Source organism: Anoplopoma fimbria, chromosome 3 (assembly GCF_027596085.1).
Source record: "Anoplopoma fimbria isolate UVic2021 breed Golden Eagle Sablefish chromosome 3, Afim_UVic_2022, whole genome shotgun sequence".
Classification (NCBI taxonomy): Eukaryota; Metazoa; Chordata; class Actinopteri; order Perciformes; family Anoplopomatidae; genus Anoplopoma; species Anoplopoma fimbria.
In genome coordinates, this window is record NC_072451.1 from 3276419 (window position 1) to 3292168 (window position 15750).

Here is a 15750-nt window from a genome sequence, read left to right on the forward strand (position 1 = left end):
TAGAAATGACTTTTAATGCAAACCGAAACTTTTTTTCTGTGGCTGCTTCACATTAAAAGACAATCACGCCGATGGGCTTTTATTGTGAAGCAGTCACACGAAACTCGCGGGCGAGATGATTGTTTTCTCGACCTCTCTGCTCAGAGCTTCTATAAATGCAAACAGAACATTTCCTGTCTCTGCTCCACATTTACAGCTTTCCCACCGGACAGCCCCGGTTCACGTTTCACTATGAAGCTGCAACTTTCTGTAGCCGTCGACACAAAGATGTGGACACCTCATAGCACGGTGGGTTTGTTTTAATTATTACACACAAAAATGAAAAAAAGAGAGAACGACCACAGTAGAATGAGAATATAAAGACGTCTGTGAAACAGGTATTTTTCTTTTCACAGTTTAAGCAAATGTGAAAAGTTCGACAAATCAAAAAGGTCAGAAACTCTTTCGATCATTTCTGCTCATTTCAATCAAATCCACTCATACTATGATGTGCAAAAAATACATCTACACACTAGCTGTTCTCCACCATGTTGGAAACACTAATCCATAGAAACATCTTCACGTTAACATTTGAGATTAATGTTGTGAAGATGTCGCACTTAACATTGTTAAGTAACCGCCTCGGTTAACATTGTGACTTTACACGGTCAGTAAACATCTTTAAGTCTCACACGGGACGTGAACACTGGTCCCCTGTGTTAAAGTCGTGTGTTTGTTTGGATAAAAACATTTTTGAAACATTCTTTTCTTTCCTTTTTCGTTCAGCTGTTTTGAAAAACAATATCCAGCACACCGCTTCCTACATTCACAATCAAAATGAGATTTCCCTCTCAGTCCTCACTGACCTACATTTCCACATTCTGCCATTCATTTGTGAAGGAGCTCTATCTCAGACACATCTGAGTTCAGGAAACAAGCCTTGATCTTTAAGGTATGAAATCCCTTTGAAGCAGCTGGACCCACTAAACTGCAGAGATAACCTTGTTTGCTCTGGCTCGGGCTGTTTGACCCGATCCCGTGACACGCTTCCACCCGCAGAGCTTTTAACTTCCTCTAATGACTTGATGGCTTTTTTTTTGGGAATAGTGTCAAGTCACTGAGTGCACTCGTGAAGACAGTCTAATAATTCTGGTGGCTTGGCCGTCGAAGAACTGGGTTAAGTGGCGAGGCGAGGGTTGAATCTGAGGAGAATCACTCTGCAGTGCATGCGTAAACAAACTGGAAGGGTCGCTTCAATCAAAGGAGAGCCAAAGTGTTTAAAACGCCATATTTCACACAGTCTAATGAGGAAATTGTCCTCTTGGATGCACTTAATTGTACACTTTGAAATCAGAAGTAATGGCTGCTCTCTTGAGTCTTGCTCAAAGGCACAGACTTTTTGATAATGGAACTAAAAGGCTCTGGAACAAGTTCCTTAAAGCGAGAAAACAAGCTGTGGTTCAAGCTTGAGAAGGTAGATCTGGGGGGAACTGTTAGGAGGACGGTCTTGTGCTAAATGCTGGATTCATTTGTGGTTTAGAGACACTGGAAACTGGAGTCGAGGCATCCAGAGGTTCAGCCAGCAACCAAACAGAAACAAACTGTTTATTCATCCGTCAACACCAGATGACAACTAATTAAAAATAAGCGCCAAATTGATCCTGTTATTTACATTTGGCTTGGATCAAGAAATCACTCCGAGAAGTTCTTCTTCAGTAACCAAACATCGACTTGACGATCAATAAGGAGACATCTAGGTTACTAATAACAAGTTGACAGAACAATCTCACATTAAGGTCGATTTAGTGGATGTTCTGGAGCTTTTGACCAAATCACAGGTTCCTCATTCTCAGTGTAGATGTTGAAACGTTGATCCGTAGTACCGCGAGGACTTCTCATCCATGTTAACCTAATGACTGAGGGTCAGAGTAGATTCATCACCCTGAAAACAGCTGAATGAAAACGTATATTTCGTTGGATCATTTCCACAAGTTCAAGGAGTTCTATGTAGACTACATATCACTTCTCAACTAAATATTGCCAAATTTTCACCTTGATTTCTACACTTTTTTTTGACTGAAATCACATCAGTATTCGCCTGAAAGTATCGCTCATAATCTAAGAAAGCTGCACTCTCTGAGAAGGTAGAAGTCCATGCTCTAGCTTGAAAGCAGTTTGTCAGAGTCACCTCTGTTCATGAGATGCTCTAACTCGCAGGCCAACTCTTCATCGTACTTTGTATATTCAGAGGTCCAATGTCCTTGAGATTCTCTTTTTGTTCGCTTTGACTTGATCTCTTTCTGCGATCCGACCTTATTGTCAAAATGAACATTCACAGACTGGATAGGCTGATGAGTGGTGTAGAGGACGAGCATGACGAGTAGATGAACATCTCTTCCTTTCTCTTTCAGCGCTGAATGGACAGTGAGCTCTCTACAAAGAGCCGTTGCTCATTCTATGCAGGTTTTGTTCAGAATAACTGAGGCATGTCTATTGTTTGATTCACCTGCTCACTTACTGATAAAGCAAATGATCGTCACTCATGACTCACTATAGAAAAAAAGATCAGATCAGTTGAGAAAGAAACTGATGATGAACACGAGGGAAGGAATGATCAAATGAAGGTCATACAGGAAAGAGAAGTCTGGCGCAGGTTGACAAATCTCTAACTTTGTACAAACTGACAGAAGAAATAACAAAAGCTAGTTCATGAAGTGCTGAAATAATTGACATTTCTTTGTGGAATCTTGGCAAACTCCCTCTGCTGAGGAAGATCATGTGATATGATCGAAAGCTCCAGAACAGCTACTGAATGAACCTTCTGGTAAAAGACGGCGGCAGCATCGCGGTTTTCATTGTAACACGTACTTAAGCGTTGCAGGTAGGTTTAGGCAGCAAAACGACTAATTTAGAATTAGAAGGATCATGGTTTGGCTTAAAATATGTAGTTTGTATAACGTAAGATATTGACGTAGCGTCATGTGATTCTTCAGCAAAGGCTCAGCCTTGGTTTCACACGTGACATGAACACCGGTCCCCTGAGTAAAGGTCCTGTGTTTGTCGGCCCCATCCATCGTCCCTTCCATCTGCCTTTAGAGGACTTTCATGCTCTTTATACTAAATCTTTTGTTTTGAGTGAATAATAAGGTTGTGGATGGGTTTACATTGGAGTTAGTCAAAAGCCCTGTTTGTCTCATATGGACGCTAAAGGGTGCATTGGTGCGTTGGTATCAAGACATCTAGTGGCGCTGACCAAGTATTTGTATTTGAGACTAGTCCGGTTTAACAAACCACCGTTTTTAAGATTGTTTCACAAAGTATCTTACATTACATTTGCAAGAAAAATCAGCTCTCAGATGAATGCAGAAGAGTAGAAAGCCCACGATTTAAGCAGAGACCAAAGAGAAGTACAGTCCAAAATAGAAATCCTCCAGAAAAAAAACTTTCTTGAGTTACTTCCCCCCAATCAAAGTCCAAACTTTGTTGCTTATTTTCTCTCCTACAACTCAATACACAACAGCACATAAATATGTAATTCCAAAAGTCGTCTTGGTGGACGATACTGCGATGACTCTTAATGGACTTCACGAATCGAGAATGAATCTGTGATGTCTGCAGAGAGGAGATGATACGTTGCCTTTCTGGCTCAGTGCTGCGATGGAAAAATCAATCAGCTCGTTAATTCAGATAATGACCCAATTTTGTTTTCCTAATAGCCAGAGTTAATATAGTCTGATGTTCCACTGAGTACTCTGAGGAGTCCTGAGAGGAGGAGACCTGCACTCTCACAAGGTAACTGGATCGCATGAGAAGCAGCTAATTACTGGAAATGGATGTTTGGTTGTTTCGGGGTTGTGCCCAGCCGCCACTTGTGTTGTTTTATGTTGTGTTTGTGTGGACGGGGGTTTCCAGGAAGCTGCTGTCAACAGAGTCTAGGATCAGATAACACCTCCTCCTACCGCTCACCCAGATCTGATCAGAAACACAACTAAACGTATCCGAGACGATAAAAGAAATGTCCTTAATGTACTGAATGTCTTTTCAATGTTAGAATGAACAATGTCAGTGAAAATCTTTGGTTTTTTTCCAGATACTGTTGGCTTTTTTAGTCTTCAGCTGTCGGGCACAGAGCAGCTCCAGTGGAACAGCTGACTGGTTGAAGGCCTTGCTCAAAAGCACTTCAGCAGTGGCAATAGGATTATAAAAAAGCGCTGACTACACATTTTATTATTCCACGACTTCTGTCTTCTCTCTCAGTCAAATGTTTGAGATTGAAGACCAAGACTTTCGCGACAGTCTGGAATATTATTTCCATCTCAATTTGCCTTTTAATCCAAGTGGTCCACAGATTATTTTGTTACCAATTCTCTAATTGTTTATTTACTTGATATTAGTATGGATTAAAAAAACAAACATCCACCCACATTTAACAAGAAGCTCTGAACTCAGACATCACACTGACATGTATGACAAAACATTTGCCTTTAGACAAACTGTATGTTTGGATACGTTTATTAAAATTCTACTGTTGGTCATTGGTTTTCTTTACATATATACCTATTTTTTCACTACTTGTGTATAACAGTCCTGTCTATTCTTTATTTGTATCTGTCCAGCTCTGTTGTCCTTGTCCCTTGCTGGGATTTCGAGTCCAAATTCCTTTACGTGCAATGTTCTTGTCCAATAAATCTGATTGGGTTTTCCTGTAAGGGGCAGTTTGTTCCGGCCTTTCTAAGGAATGGAAAAAGGAAAAAGTGCTTCCTTCCTGCAGGTGTTTCCGTAAATCATTACAGTGGTTTGTGGGCCAGGTGATTTTTCTAGACGGTTATTTTGTGGGCTAGGTGTGTCTCTGTGTGTGTGTGTGTGTGTGTGTGTGTGTGTGTGTGTGTGTGTGTGTGTGTGTGTGTGTGTGTGTGTGTGTAAACTGCACACAGGTATGTGTGAATCATAAATTACAACACACCAGATTATAAAACAACCCCACAATGTCAACTGCACGCTTCTTTTGTCAGGTGTGTAATTGTCTGTCTCGCTGTGACAGGTGGGACAGAAACACAAACCCAATGTGTGGAGGTGAGAACAGGCACATCGTGTCCTCCGTACAGCAGGACAGACGGACGGATCCCACATAGAGGCTTTTTTCTGTTTCAGTTGTTTGTGTTGTATACATTGTATTGCATAACTTCTGTTATTTTCTGATGATTTGTTGTGCCAAGCGCTAAAAGAAAATGTAGTCCATTAACATAAAAAGGCCACAGTTTTGACAATTCATACTTTAATTGCTACAGAATAAAATGTTGGCATTGCACGTTTCTGCAAACCAAGAGATATCAGCTTCATAACTTTCAAAAACGGTTGCTCAACATGCTATGTCACTTGCTCTGCCTGAATGCAAAAACATACACACTCAAAAAGAAAAAGAAGCGTGATCTCTCATGTAGCGGCGTCGCTGCACAGCTGTACTGCAGGGTCGATACGTGGACTCTGTACAGGGACATACAGAGGTGTCAACGGAGGTCACGAGATGATCCTACACACACTTTCTACCCGAGAGAACACACCTGACTTTGGCTTTACTTCTACAGTGTTTGACAAAGTAATCTCATCTAAAGGTACACTTGGCAGTTTTTCAACATTTCACTCTCTTTATCAGCGAATGGGGACTGTTGTAACTGAATCACAAACCCCGTGACTGAATATCATATGATAACAAAACAACAACTGAGCTAAATCTGAAGACCATGGCCTGTTGTTGAAAGCTCAAGAACAAGCTAGAAAGTGGACCTTAATGTTTTAAGACATATAAAGAATACTTTTTGACATATTTCTGAAATCCTCTTTCTCCCTCGTTGACAAATGCAGAATTTATGGACATGCAAATATTGTTCATTTCAAACGTTTTACTGCTGAACACAAACTCTTCTTCACTGAAAAGTCAGTTCTCAGTTTAGTCATGATAAACAAACAAGTTACCGTTTACAAAAAAAATTGGGTAAAGAAAACTACAAAAGCACTAAAAATGCTTCTCTTGTAATAAGATGACTACATTTGATCCCAGAGGGCTGAACCCCTGCAGACCCTGTTCTGTTCCAACACACACACACATGTGGATGGAGTTGGAGAGAGTGAGAGGTTAGGAAGCATCACCATCCAGAGGAACGCTTAGAGCCATCCGGCAGGAAGTCCAGACTTTATAGAGGAGGAAAGAAAGAGGAGGAGAGAACGGAGGGAGAGGAAGGTGATGAGACACGGACGAAGAAATAAAGAGTGATGGACGGAGGGAAAGAAAGACTGGAGCAACAAATGATTGGTCGAGGATTGTGATGCACTCGAGACATTTTGTCTTGTCTGACTCGGTTGACACGGTTGGTTTTCATCAGACCGGATGAACTGAATTTCGCTTTTTTCCTAGAAGTCACATGCAACTACCTTTCAAGCTCTCCATATCACGGGACAGAAAAATAAGCAGTCAGGGTTTTCAATTCTTGTCCTGAAACTCTTTTCTTATCTACATATATATATTTTTTTATTTCTACATTGAAGATGTAGAAATGTGTTGAGTGTGGGACCTGACTTTGATTGATCACTGTCAGTCTCAGTGTAGTTTTAGTCGACGGAATCACAACACAAATTGGTTTTTTTGACAGTAAATATGAAGATTTAGGCAAATTTTCGTGATGCATTTGTGTCACGCCGGACAGTTTTATGAACATCACGTTCCAAAATATAATATATGCCATTGTTTATAAGAAAGACACAAACTTTGTTCTCATCTGCCGGATGCAACTGAGTCCGTTTCCTGTTTAAACAACTCGCTGTCGGTCTTTCACATCAGGGATTTTAAGTTGACAAAAAAATAGAACTCCTTTTAGCTATTGTTGGTGTTCCTTCATTTAAAAAAAACAGCTTTTTTTCTGCACGTACTTTGATAAAAACACAACACCAGCAACTACATTTGTCAGCGAGCTTAAAAAGGTCAAGGAGATTAAACAATTTTGTGAAATTAAAACAAAAAAAAAGGACAATTGTAATGCTAATCCTGCGTTCTTAATCCTCTGACCGATGTGTCTGCAGTCAAAACATATGTGTGAGATCATCCTCCGTCTGAGTCAAACACGACCGCCTCTTTATTACGATAACGCAGGCCTACGTACACGAGCACGTTACTGTGGCACCAAAATCGTGGATTAACCCACAAAACTGAGACGAGAACCTTCAGGACTGGTTCACATCAACAACAGTGTGTTATCTCACCAGAACTAATCCCCCGGTATGTGCCTGTCGGTGATCTGGACACACACAGTCAGCCATGTCGGTGCCTGCAGCTGATTAAGTCTACCTAATGCCTTATTTGTTGTTTCTACATATCTCAGGGAGACATCCCAGAGGTCTGCACGTGCACCAAACTAGGACTGTTTATCGGTGAAGAAATGGTGATAACAATTCAATCTATTGCGTCTTTTAAAACCTTATTTTAGAAAAACTGTCTAAGACAACACTGCTAAATGCATAAAATCTGAGTGAAAAAAGGTAAAATTGAATATTTAATAATAACAGTAGGATCTGCATTTATCACGGTCCCTGAAATATAACATCCAACATCACAGCACGACTTTGAGTTTTAGCATATCAATGCTAATAAAATAAAGTATTGACAAAGTTCATCTTTGCATGTTAAAAACAGTAGAGTGTTTATGAGAATCGATACAGCATCACAAAACATAATATCATGATACTAAGTACCCCCTACACTAAATATGTTACTGAATCTGGAAACTATAGAAGGACTTTCAGCAGTGAAATGTACAACAAAGCAGCAGTCAAACACTGTCGAAGTGTTTCCTTCGGTTCAAGCTTTGCTTATGCTCACGCTTGGCACCCAAAAACTGCTTTTTTGTTGTGGTATCCACTAATGCTGTGATGAAAGGACTGAAACTACTGATTACAGAGTCTTCTCAGGATTATTTTTCAATAAATCCATCAACTGTTTATTATATAAAATGTCAGAAAATATAGAAAAACACCAATTAGAAGTTCCCAGACTAATTCCCGACATTGTCACTATATCTGGGAGGTGAGATCCACGAACACACCTGCAATCACCGCAATTTTCCTAAACGTCTCGGTTCCTCAGTTGTGTTTGAAATATTATCTTTTCATCATATATGAAGCTGTTTTTTTTCCCTCTCCCTCCTCTGCTGAAGGTCAGAGTTCAGAAACAGAACAGAGGATCAGCTGCTGAAAGACAGTGATGAGTTGCTCGAGGACACTTCAGCAGGGTGGATGCTTTAGGTCTATAAAAGTCTCACTTCTCATTTCATCATCACCAGGCTGCTGATGATGAAATGATGAATCTAAATGAGAGTTTTGGTAAACGTCCACCGCCGCAGCCAAAAGGAGGAGGTTTCCTGTCTGGAGCTGCAGGCCTGAGACTCTGTTTGAGTTCCCACAGTCACAGCCCTCCGCCCTAACTGTACATATATATATATATATATATATATATATATATATATATATATATATATATATGTATATATATATATAGAGAGAGAGCACAGCACAGTGGAAAAGGTTCTTTATATATTCAAAATATATATTGTAGTTTAGAATGATAGAAAAACTATCTATCTATACAGTCGGTTGAGAGCAGTGAAACCAGTTTGAGACGGAGTGCAGGCGTCTCTGGCTCACGTCCAGAGTGTCTGTCTCCTCTGAAGGTGTTATTCCAGCAGCAGCGTAAAGAAACACTCAACAGGCTGCAGTGTTTCTTTTTTTCACTGAACACTAAAATGACGTGAGAAATATGAAACCAGCTCTCTATGTGTGAGTCTGGAGAAGAAGGATTCTGTGACTGACTTAAATAGAAGTTTTAAGGAAAGAAAGCAAAACTGTAACAGGGATCCAAATACACACTTTATCACTATACGTCCAAAAGTATGTGGACAGACAAGTTTATTATGGATTGGGTTAAAAAACGCAAAGTTCTTTTTGACAGCTGTTTATGTTTGAGCGTTTTTTGCTTCAACGTCAAACAAAGTCATCACATGACCAAATGTCCATTCCCTCACGATCCTATAAGATCAGGCTGGTTCACACACACACGTCACATTGTAACAACTAGATCATCAACTGAGCAGGTCTTTTTAGTGAGGAAGGTCATGAGATGTGGTTGAAAGCTTTGGAATTACAAAGTAAGTGGACCTTGAGTTCAGTATCTTTGATTCACACACTTTTTCAATAAATGGAATCTTCAAAATCTTTTCATTTTTCATTAATCTGCCCGTTTTAATAATTGACTTTCTTTCTACTAGGACTTCCTCCTCTGACTCTGATTGGTCGCTCGTCTAGGTGACCTGAAGAAACTCCTGAAAGTACAAAAGCTGCAGACGGAGCAACAACTCAGCTGTACGACAACAGTTGTCCTACGAGGACCGGAGGATGGTGGGGGGGGGGGGGGGGGGGATTCCTGCAGTGCACAAAAAAAGACAAATCTGCAAGCTGTTTAAATTCCTTTCAGTTCGTCGTGGCTCCACAGGTGTCAGGTTTCAGCTTTAAACAAGCCAGAGACACAGAGGGGGGGATCAGACACAGTGTGACTCCAAATCATCGTTAAAATGAAGCCATTTAAAAAACGCTCTGCTGTGGGGAGACGATTAACGTCTGTGATTGGGCCAGAACTTTTTTATAGCTTTTAATGAGAAATGCAGACACCCGAGGCTGGAGGGAGAGAAACCAGTAACAGAGTAAGAAAGGCTGGACGTTTCTGGACCGGTAAAGAATCCAGAAAACAAGCTAGAACTGTCTCAGTGATGGTGTTACAACCATGAAGAACGCCAACACTGAGCTCAGACCGCCGTGACGCTTCACGTTTGCTGATCATGTGTCTTCCAGAGATCATTCTCTAACAAAATACAACATAAATGCAGCTCAGCTCTGCCAAATGTATGTTCTATAAAGGAAGATATTCCCACCAGAATATGAACGAAGGAGTTTATGACCTACTGAGACACTCGGTTAAATTGACAATAACCAAAATCCATCCTGATTTCATGTGAATGCTGCATTAAAAGGATCAGTTCGGAGTGTTATAGGCTATTGACATGTACTTTTGCATGCATTTCTGATCTTTTTTTGTTACAACAATTTTGGTTTTCTTTATCAGAATTCCAAACACATGACAACAATTCAGCTACTGGAGCTGAGAATGTGAATAACAAGCTCGATGCTAAGCACGGCTAACAGCTCATGAGAGGCATGATGGTTGAGCCATGCACATGGTGGGAAATTATGATTTTATGAGTCGTGGTTATTGTCTTTTTAACAATGAAGCATTCTAGGCTCCAAGTATTAACAACCCAGAAGCTCGTGTGTTTATTTAGTTCCTGTTTTCCCACAGCCTGGCTGATCTCAGGCCTGCTGTTCCTCTTGTGTTTTATTTATTTACCTTGACTAACACAGCGATCAGTGCACACCTGAGGCCAAACCGCTCTCTGATTGGTGGACAGGCGAGGCCAACAGCTCGAACCCCGCCCACCAGTTCAAATAAAAACAAACCCTCCGACTCCACTGTGTCAACACACACACACACACACACACACACACACACACACACACACACACACACACACACACACACACACACACACACACACACACACACACACACACACACACACGTATACACACATACACACACTCCACCTTTAAACACAGTTGCTGCTGCCTCAACGCACCAACTGAACCAGTGCTGCCTGCCCATTGGATATGATGAAGCTAGATATCGGCCAATCAGAGGCCCCCATCATTCTGCAGCCTCGAGGGTGACAGTCTGTTAAACCTGAACCCAACCTGCCTCATCCTGCCTCTTCTTCAGTTTAGTGTTTCAAAATACCATTTAAGAGTTTTTTTCACGATTGCAAATGTCCCTGTTGTGTGACTAATAAAGGATTATCTTATCTTATCTTATCTTATCTTAAGCTTTGTGGGATCCAATTCAAGGTGGTTAACGTGGTAACAAACAATAATACTGACAAAGGTCTGGGGTCTTTGAAGGTCAGCTTTAATACAAATAAGTAATAATATGTGCCAAATATTAAATATAATAAGGTGGAAGTGTCTTTGAAACTGCATTTAGACCACAAATGGTCTGAAACAGATTTATGACATTCCTTTAGCATCTATCTAATGAAGGGTGACCCAACTCTACAGCACAGTCTCACGGCAGTCCATGAAGTAGGCACAAAATTAAATCTGTTGGTTTTGTGTACAGTGATGCAAATTGTCTGTTTTTAGGTTTAAGCAACTAAAACAGTTGGGTTTAGGCAACTAAAACAGTGAGGTTTATGCAACTAAAACAGTTAGGTTTAGGCAACTAAAACAGTGAGGTTTAGGCAACTAAAACAGTTAGGTTTAGGCAACTAAAACAGTGAGGTTTAAGCAACTAAAACAGTGAGGTTTAGGTGAGGTTTATGCAACTAAAACAGTGAGGTTTAGGCAACTAAAACAGTGAGGTTTATGCAACTAAAACAGTGAGGTTTAGGCAACTAAAACAGTGAGGTTTATGCAACTAAAACAGTGAGGTTTATGCAACTAAAACAGTGAGGTTTAGGCAACTAAAACAGTGAGGTTTAGGCAGGAGGTTTAGGCAACTAAAACAGTGAGGTTTAGGAGGTTTAGGCAACTAAAAAACAGTGAGGTTTAGAGGTTTAGGCAACAAAAACAGTAAAACAGTGAGGTTTAAGCAACTAAAACAGTGAGGTTTAGGCAACTAAAACAGTGAGGTTTAGGCAACTAAAACAGTTTTAGGCAACTAAAACAGTTTTTAGGCAACTAAAACTAAAACAGTGAGGTTTAGGTGAGGTTTAGGCAACTAAAACAGTGAGGTTTATAGGTTTAGGCAACTAAAACAGTTAGGTTTAGGCAACTAAAACAGTGAGGTTTAGGCAACTAAAACAGTGAGGTTTAGGCAACTAAAACAGTGAGGTTTAGGTGAGGTTTAGGCAACTAAAACAGTGAGGTTTAGGCAACTAAAACAGTGAGGTTTAGGCAACTAAAACAGTGAGGTTTATGCAACTAAAACAGTGAGGTTTAGGCAACTAAAACAGTGAGGTTTAGGCAACTAAAACAGTGAGGTTTAGGCAACTAAAACAGTGAGATTTAAGCAACAAAACTACTACCATAAAACCACAACATGCTGTCCAACACCGCTCTTCTGATTGAAAGTCCTGTTTGTTGGGCCCGTTTACCTCCACTCTCACCCACCAACAGTTGTCTATTTGGATATCATAAAGTACATAACTTGCTCTGAATGTTGCTCAGTTACGTCGATGCCTTCAATTCATGTGTCCACCACAAATAAGGCTACTAATTGTCTTCCAGTTGGTATTATTTTTATCCTGAGCAACATGAAAACAAACCCAGACGATTCGTGTCCATGTACAGGAAACCAACAGATTGCGTTTCGAGACTTTTTCATGAACTGCCATTGTACTTGAACTCATCAGCAGCTTGAATCATAAATCATCCACACTTTAAGGTCGTGTTTGTGCAGCTTTTCCTCTGCACTTAAACCAAAGAAACAAGTGATTGAGATTGTCGGACAGGAAAACTGATTCATGTCTGTAAGAAAGTGAGCAGGTGATGAAAACACTCTGTTCATAGTTCTGCAGCTCAGTAATCAGAGAGGAGAAAGCTCCTGTTTTAAAGACGTGTCCCTCCAGTCTGGGACACTTCTCTTCAGAACATTTTACTGAAGTGGCTGGAGAAGAAACTTTTCTGACATTTTGCAGAATGAAATACAAAGAGTTTACAGACACCAATATGTACCCATGATGCTTTGTGGCAGATGACGAGAAGTGTTTTGAAGTTAATTTACTAAGGGAGTAAAGCAGTAATCTGTTAAAGCCTCATCTAAACTGCCTCCAGTATATCCATATATATATATATGACACAGTCCAGTAGTCTTCTCCCAGCCCAGACTCCTCTCTGCTCAAACCTCGGTCTGCGGCGGGGAGCTGCTCTGCTTCCCCGTCAGAAGCCCTTTTCCTTAAAAGACTGGGCTCTTTGTTTCAGCCACGATTATCCGGCAGATATAAAGGCAGGCCGGCCGATATTTGAGACTATTGTGCACGCCTGCCTGCTTCTGGCGCTCACAAATATTCACCCACTCTCTCTCTCTCTCTCTCTCTCTCTCTCTCAACAGCCAGATGTGTGGAACAGTCGGCCGTGAGACCGGCAGAGAGAAAAAAAACCCTCTTAAACCTCGGAGTGTTTGTTTTACTCAACGCTCTCACCAGCGCCCGTGAGCTCACTGAGGCTGGCGACCTTTGGCCCCCTCATACCGCCGAAACAGCCTCGCTGGATATTTTTTGAAAATGCAACCAATGAGAAAGCAGGAGGTCTTTAAACCAGGGAGCAGAGCTATTTTTCTTTTTTTTACAGCTGTCTAACCGTTTCACCTCCACCTGAAGAGAAACCGGTTTTAAATCTGACTTTCTGTACAGCTACAGGTGACAGTAGGGTAAAAACATGTGAGTAAAAGATATCGTCATGAAACTTCCCCAGTTGTTTCCTTACATAAAGGGAATTCTTTTTTGGATTACAAGTTTTATCAGATGGTTTTTTTTTAATATGCAAAGAGGCATTATCTTGTTGAATAAGTGCAATTTTTGCATACATTTCCACTAGACATGTTGTGAAAGCAAAAAAAGCACAAAATCTCAAAAGCCACCAGTGCATGAAAAACAATGTTTTCTGCACACTAAAGGCTTTGAGTCACGTAATAAATAAAAAATAAACTCCTCAGGACTGACTCAGGTGTAGCTGGCGTTACCTGGCCGACGTCAGAGAGGTGTGGACGCCAATGTCGTAAATCGACCGCAAAGAACGCTCATTAGCAGTGAGTCACGGCTCGTAGAAGATTTACACAACCAGAGAGCTTCAGAACACCAAGATGAACCTGACAGACTGCACTGAGGTTTATGATCATGGTTGATTTGTCATCTGTTCGACCCAAATATCTCCATTTTTTCAATCGAGATGGTGAAAGACATGATGAAAGGATGTTTTTAAGGGAGATCGAAGCAAAGTTTCTGTGGAAAATAATGTTTTTTGTGGTCATAGGAGGAAGTTAAACTAAAGATCATAGCTTACTTTTTAAAGATACAACATTAAAAAGCAGCGAGAACGACTGGCGACTGTTTTCTCGTCTAATCAATGAATTATTTATTGAATAAAACATCAGAAATCTGTAAAAATGCTCGTCCCACTTTCCTAAACGTCTTCAAATGTTTCTTTCTTTCCAACCAAATAGTCTAAAACATGTAGTTTCCAGAGAAAAGCAGACAAAGTTGGAACTCTAGAAATGTTCAGAGTTTATCAAAACAAGTTACTTCATTCAATATTAGCTGATCGATTGTTTCAGATCTTTAAACAATGAGTGCATCTTTTCAAGTAGATACAAAACATGAACAACCGCTCACTACATTACATTACATTACATTACATTACAGTCATTTAGCAGACGCTTTTATCCAAAGCGACTTACAGGAAGTGTATTCAACATAGGTATTCAAGAGAACTACTAGTCACCAGAAGTCATAAGTGCATCTCCTTTCTTAAACAAGCATCTTAAAGCATAAACCAGAGCAAAAGTACAGAAACAAACTAATACGAATACAATAAGTGCAACAAACTAATACGAATACAATACAAAGACATTTGATCAAGCAGAAAGCAGAAACACTGTCAGGAGCTGAAACCGCTGAAGAAGTTTATGAAAAGTTTGCAAACAGAAGATCATAGAAACTAAAAAAAAAAACTAAAAAAAAACTCCATTCAGTAAAAAGACTCTCTGCTGTCGGCCGTCCCAGGTTCAGACTGCTATTAATAGCTTTTACAGCACTTTTTTTATGTTGTTCTTGGAGGAAACTGGAAAAGAGGTGCGGAAATACCACAGACCCACTGGGACCCAGTCCAACCCCCCACCCACCCCCCAGTCTGACCAGCACAGCCCTTCTGATGTTCTGATGGTGTTCATGGGGTCATTATGTGATGCGTTCAGGGCCCATTTAAAGCACTTTATGACACCTTTGCTCCCATAAAACCTGCATGATATTTAAATAGGAAGTCGTAGTGGTGAGTTTACGTTGACCTCATTGACTTTTATCACATTCTCTTTCCATATTCTGATATCTCAGTGGTGACTTCATGCTATTTGCATCCTTTATAATATGAATATATTCCTATAAGATGCTGCTGTGATGCTTCACGAGGTTTTATAAGGTGTTTTAATAGATACAAGCATCCTAAAGTTTATTATAAGGAGTCATAAAGAGGGAAAAGTCTCATTAATGAGACCCAGGACATGAAGAAAGAGTTCTTACCTCCGTGAAGAAGTTATCCATCCTCCTGGTGGTTATAATCCCCGAGGGTTTACTCTAAAGGGAGCAGGTCCAGAGGAGCGCTCAGTCCATGGTCTTCCTCCGGAGCGTCTGCAGGATGGAGGCTCAGGATGGAGGCTCAGGGTGGAGGCTCAGGATGGAGGCTCAGGGTGGAGGCTCAGGATGGAGGCTCAGGATGGAGGCTCAGGGTGGAGGCTCAGGATGGAGGCTCAGGATGGAGGCTCAGGATGGAGGCTCAGGATGGAGGCTCAGGATGGAGGCTCAGGATGGAGGATGGAGGCTCAGGATGGAGGCTCAGGATGGAGGCTCAGGATGGAGGCTCAGGGTGGAGGCTCAGGATGGAGGCTCAGGATGGAGGCTCAGCGTGCAG

At 40.9% G+C, this 15750-nt stretch overlaps 1 protein-coding gene across 1 annotated transcript in view; it reads right to left on the bottom strand.

The window, feature by feature from the left end:
• Positions 1–15427, bottom strand: part of myo10 (myosin X) — a 151230-nt gene extending 135803 nt beyond the window's left edge. The window contains exon 1 of the mRNA XM_054624356.1: positions 15363–15427. Coding sequence (XP_054480331.1) covers positions 15363–15383 — 21 coding nt within the window. The 5' untranslated portion in view covers positions 15384–15427. The remainder of the gene's footprint in view (positions 1–15362) is intronic.
• Positions 15428–15750: the final 323 nt, after the last annotated feature.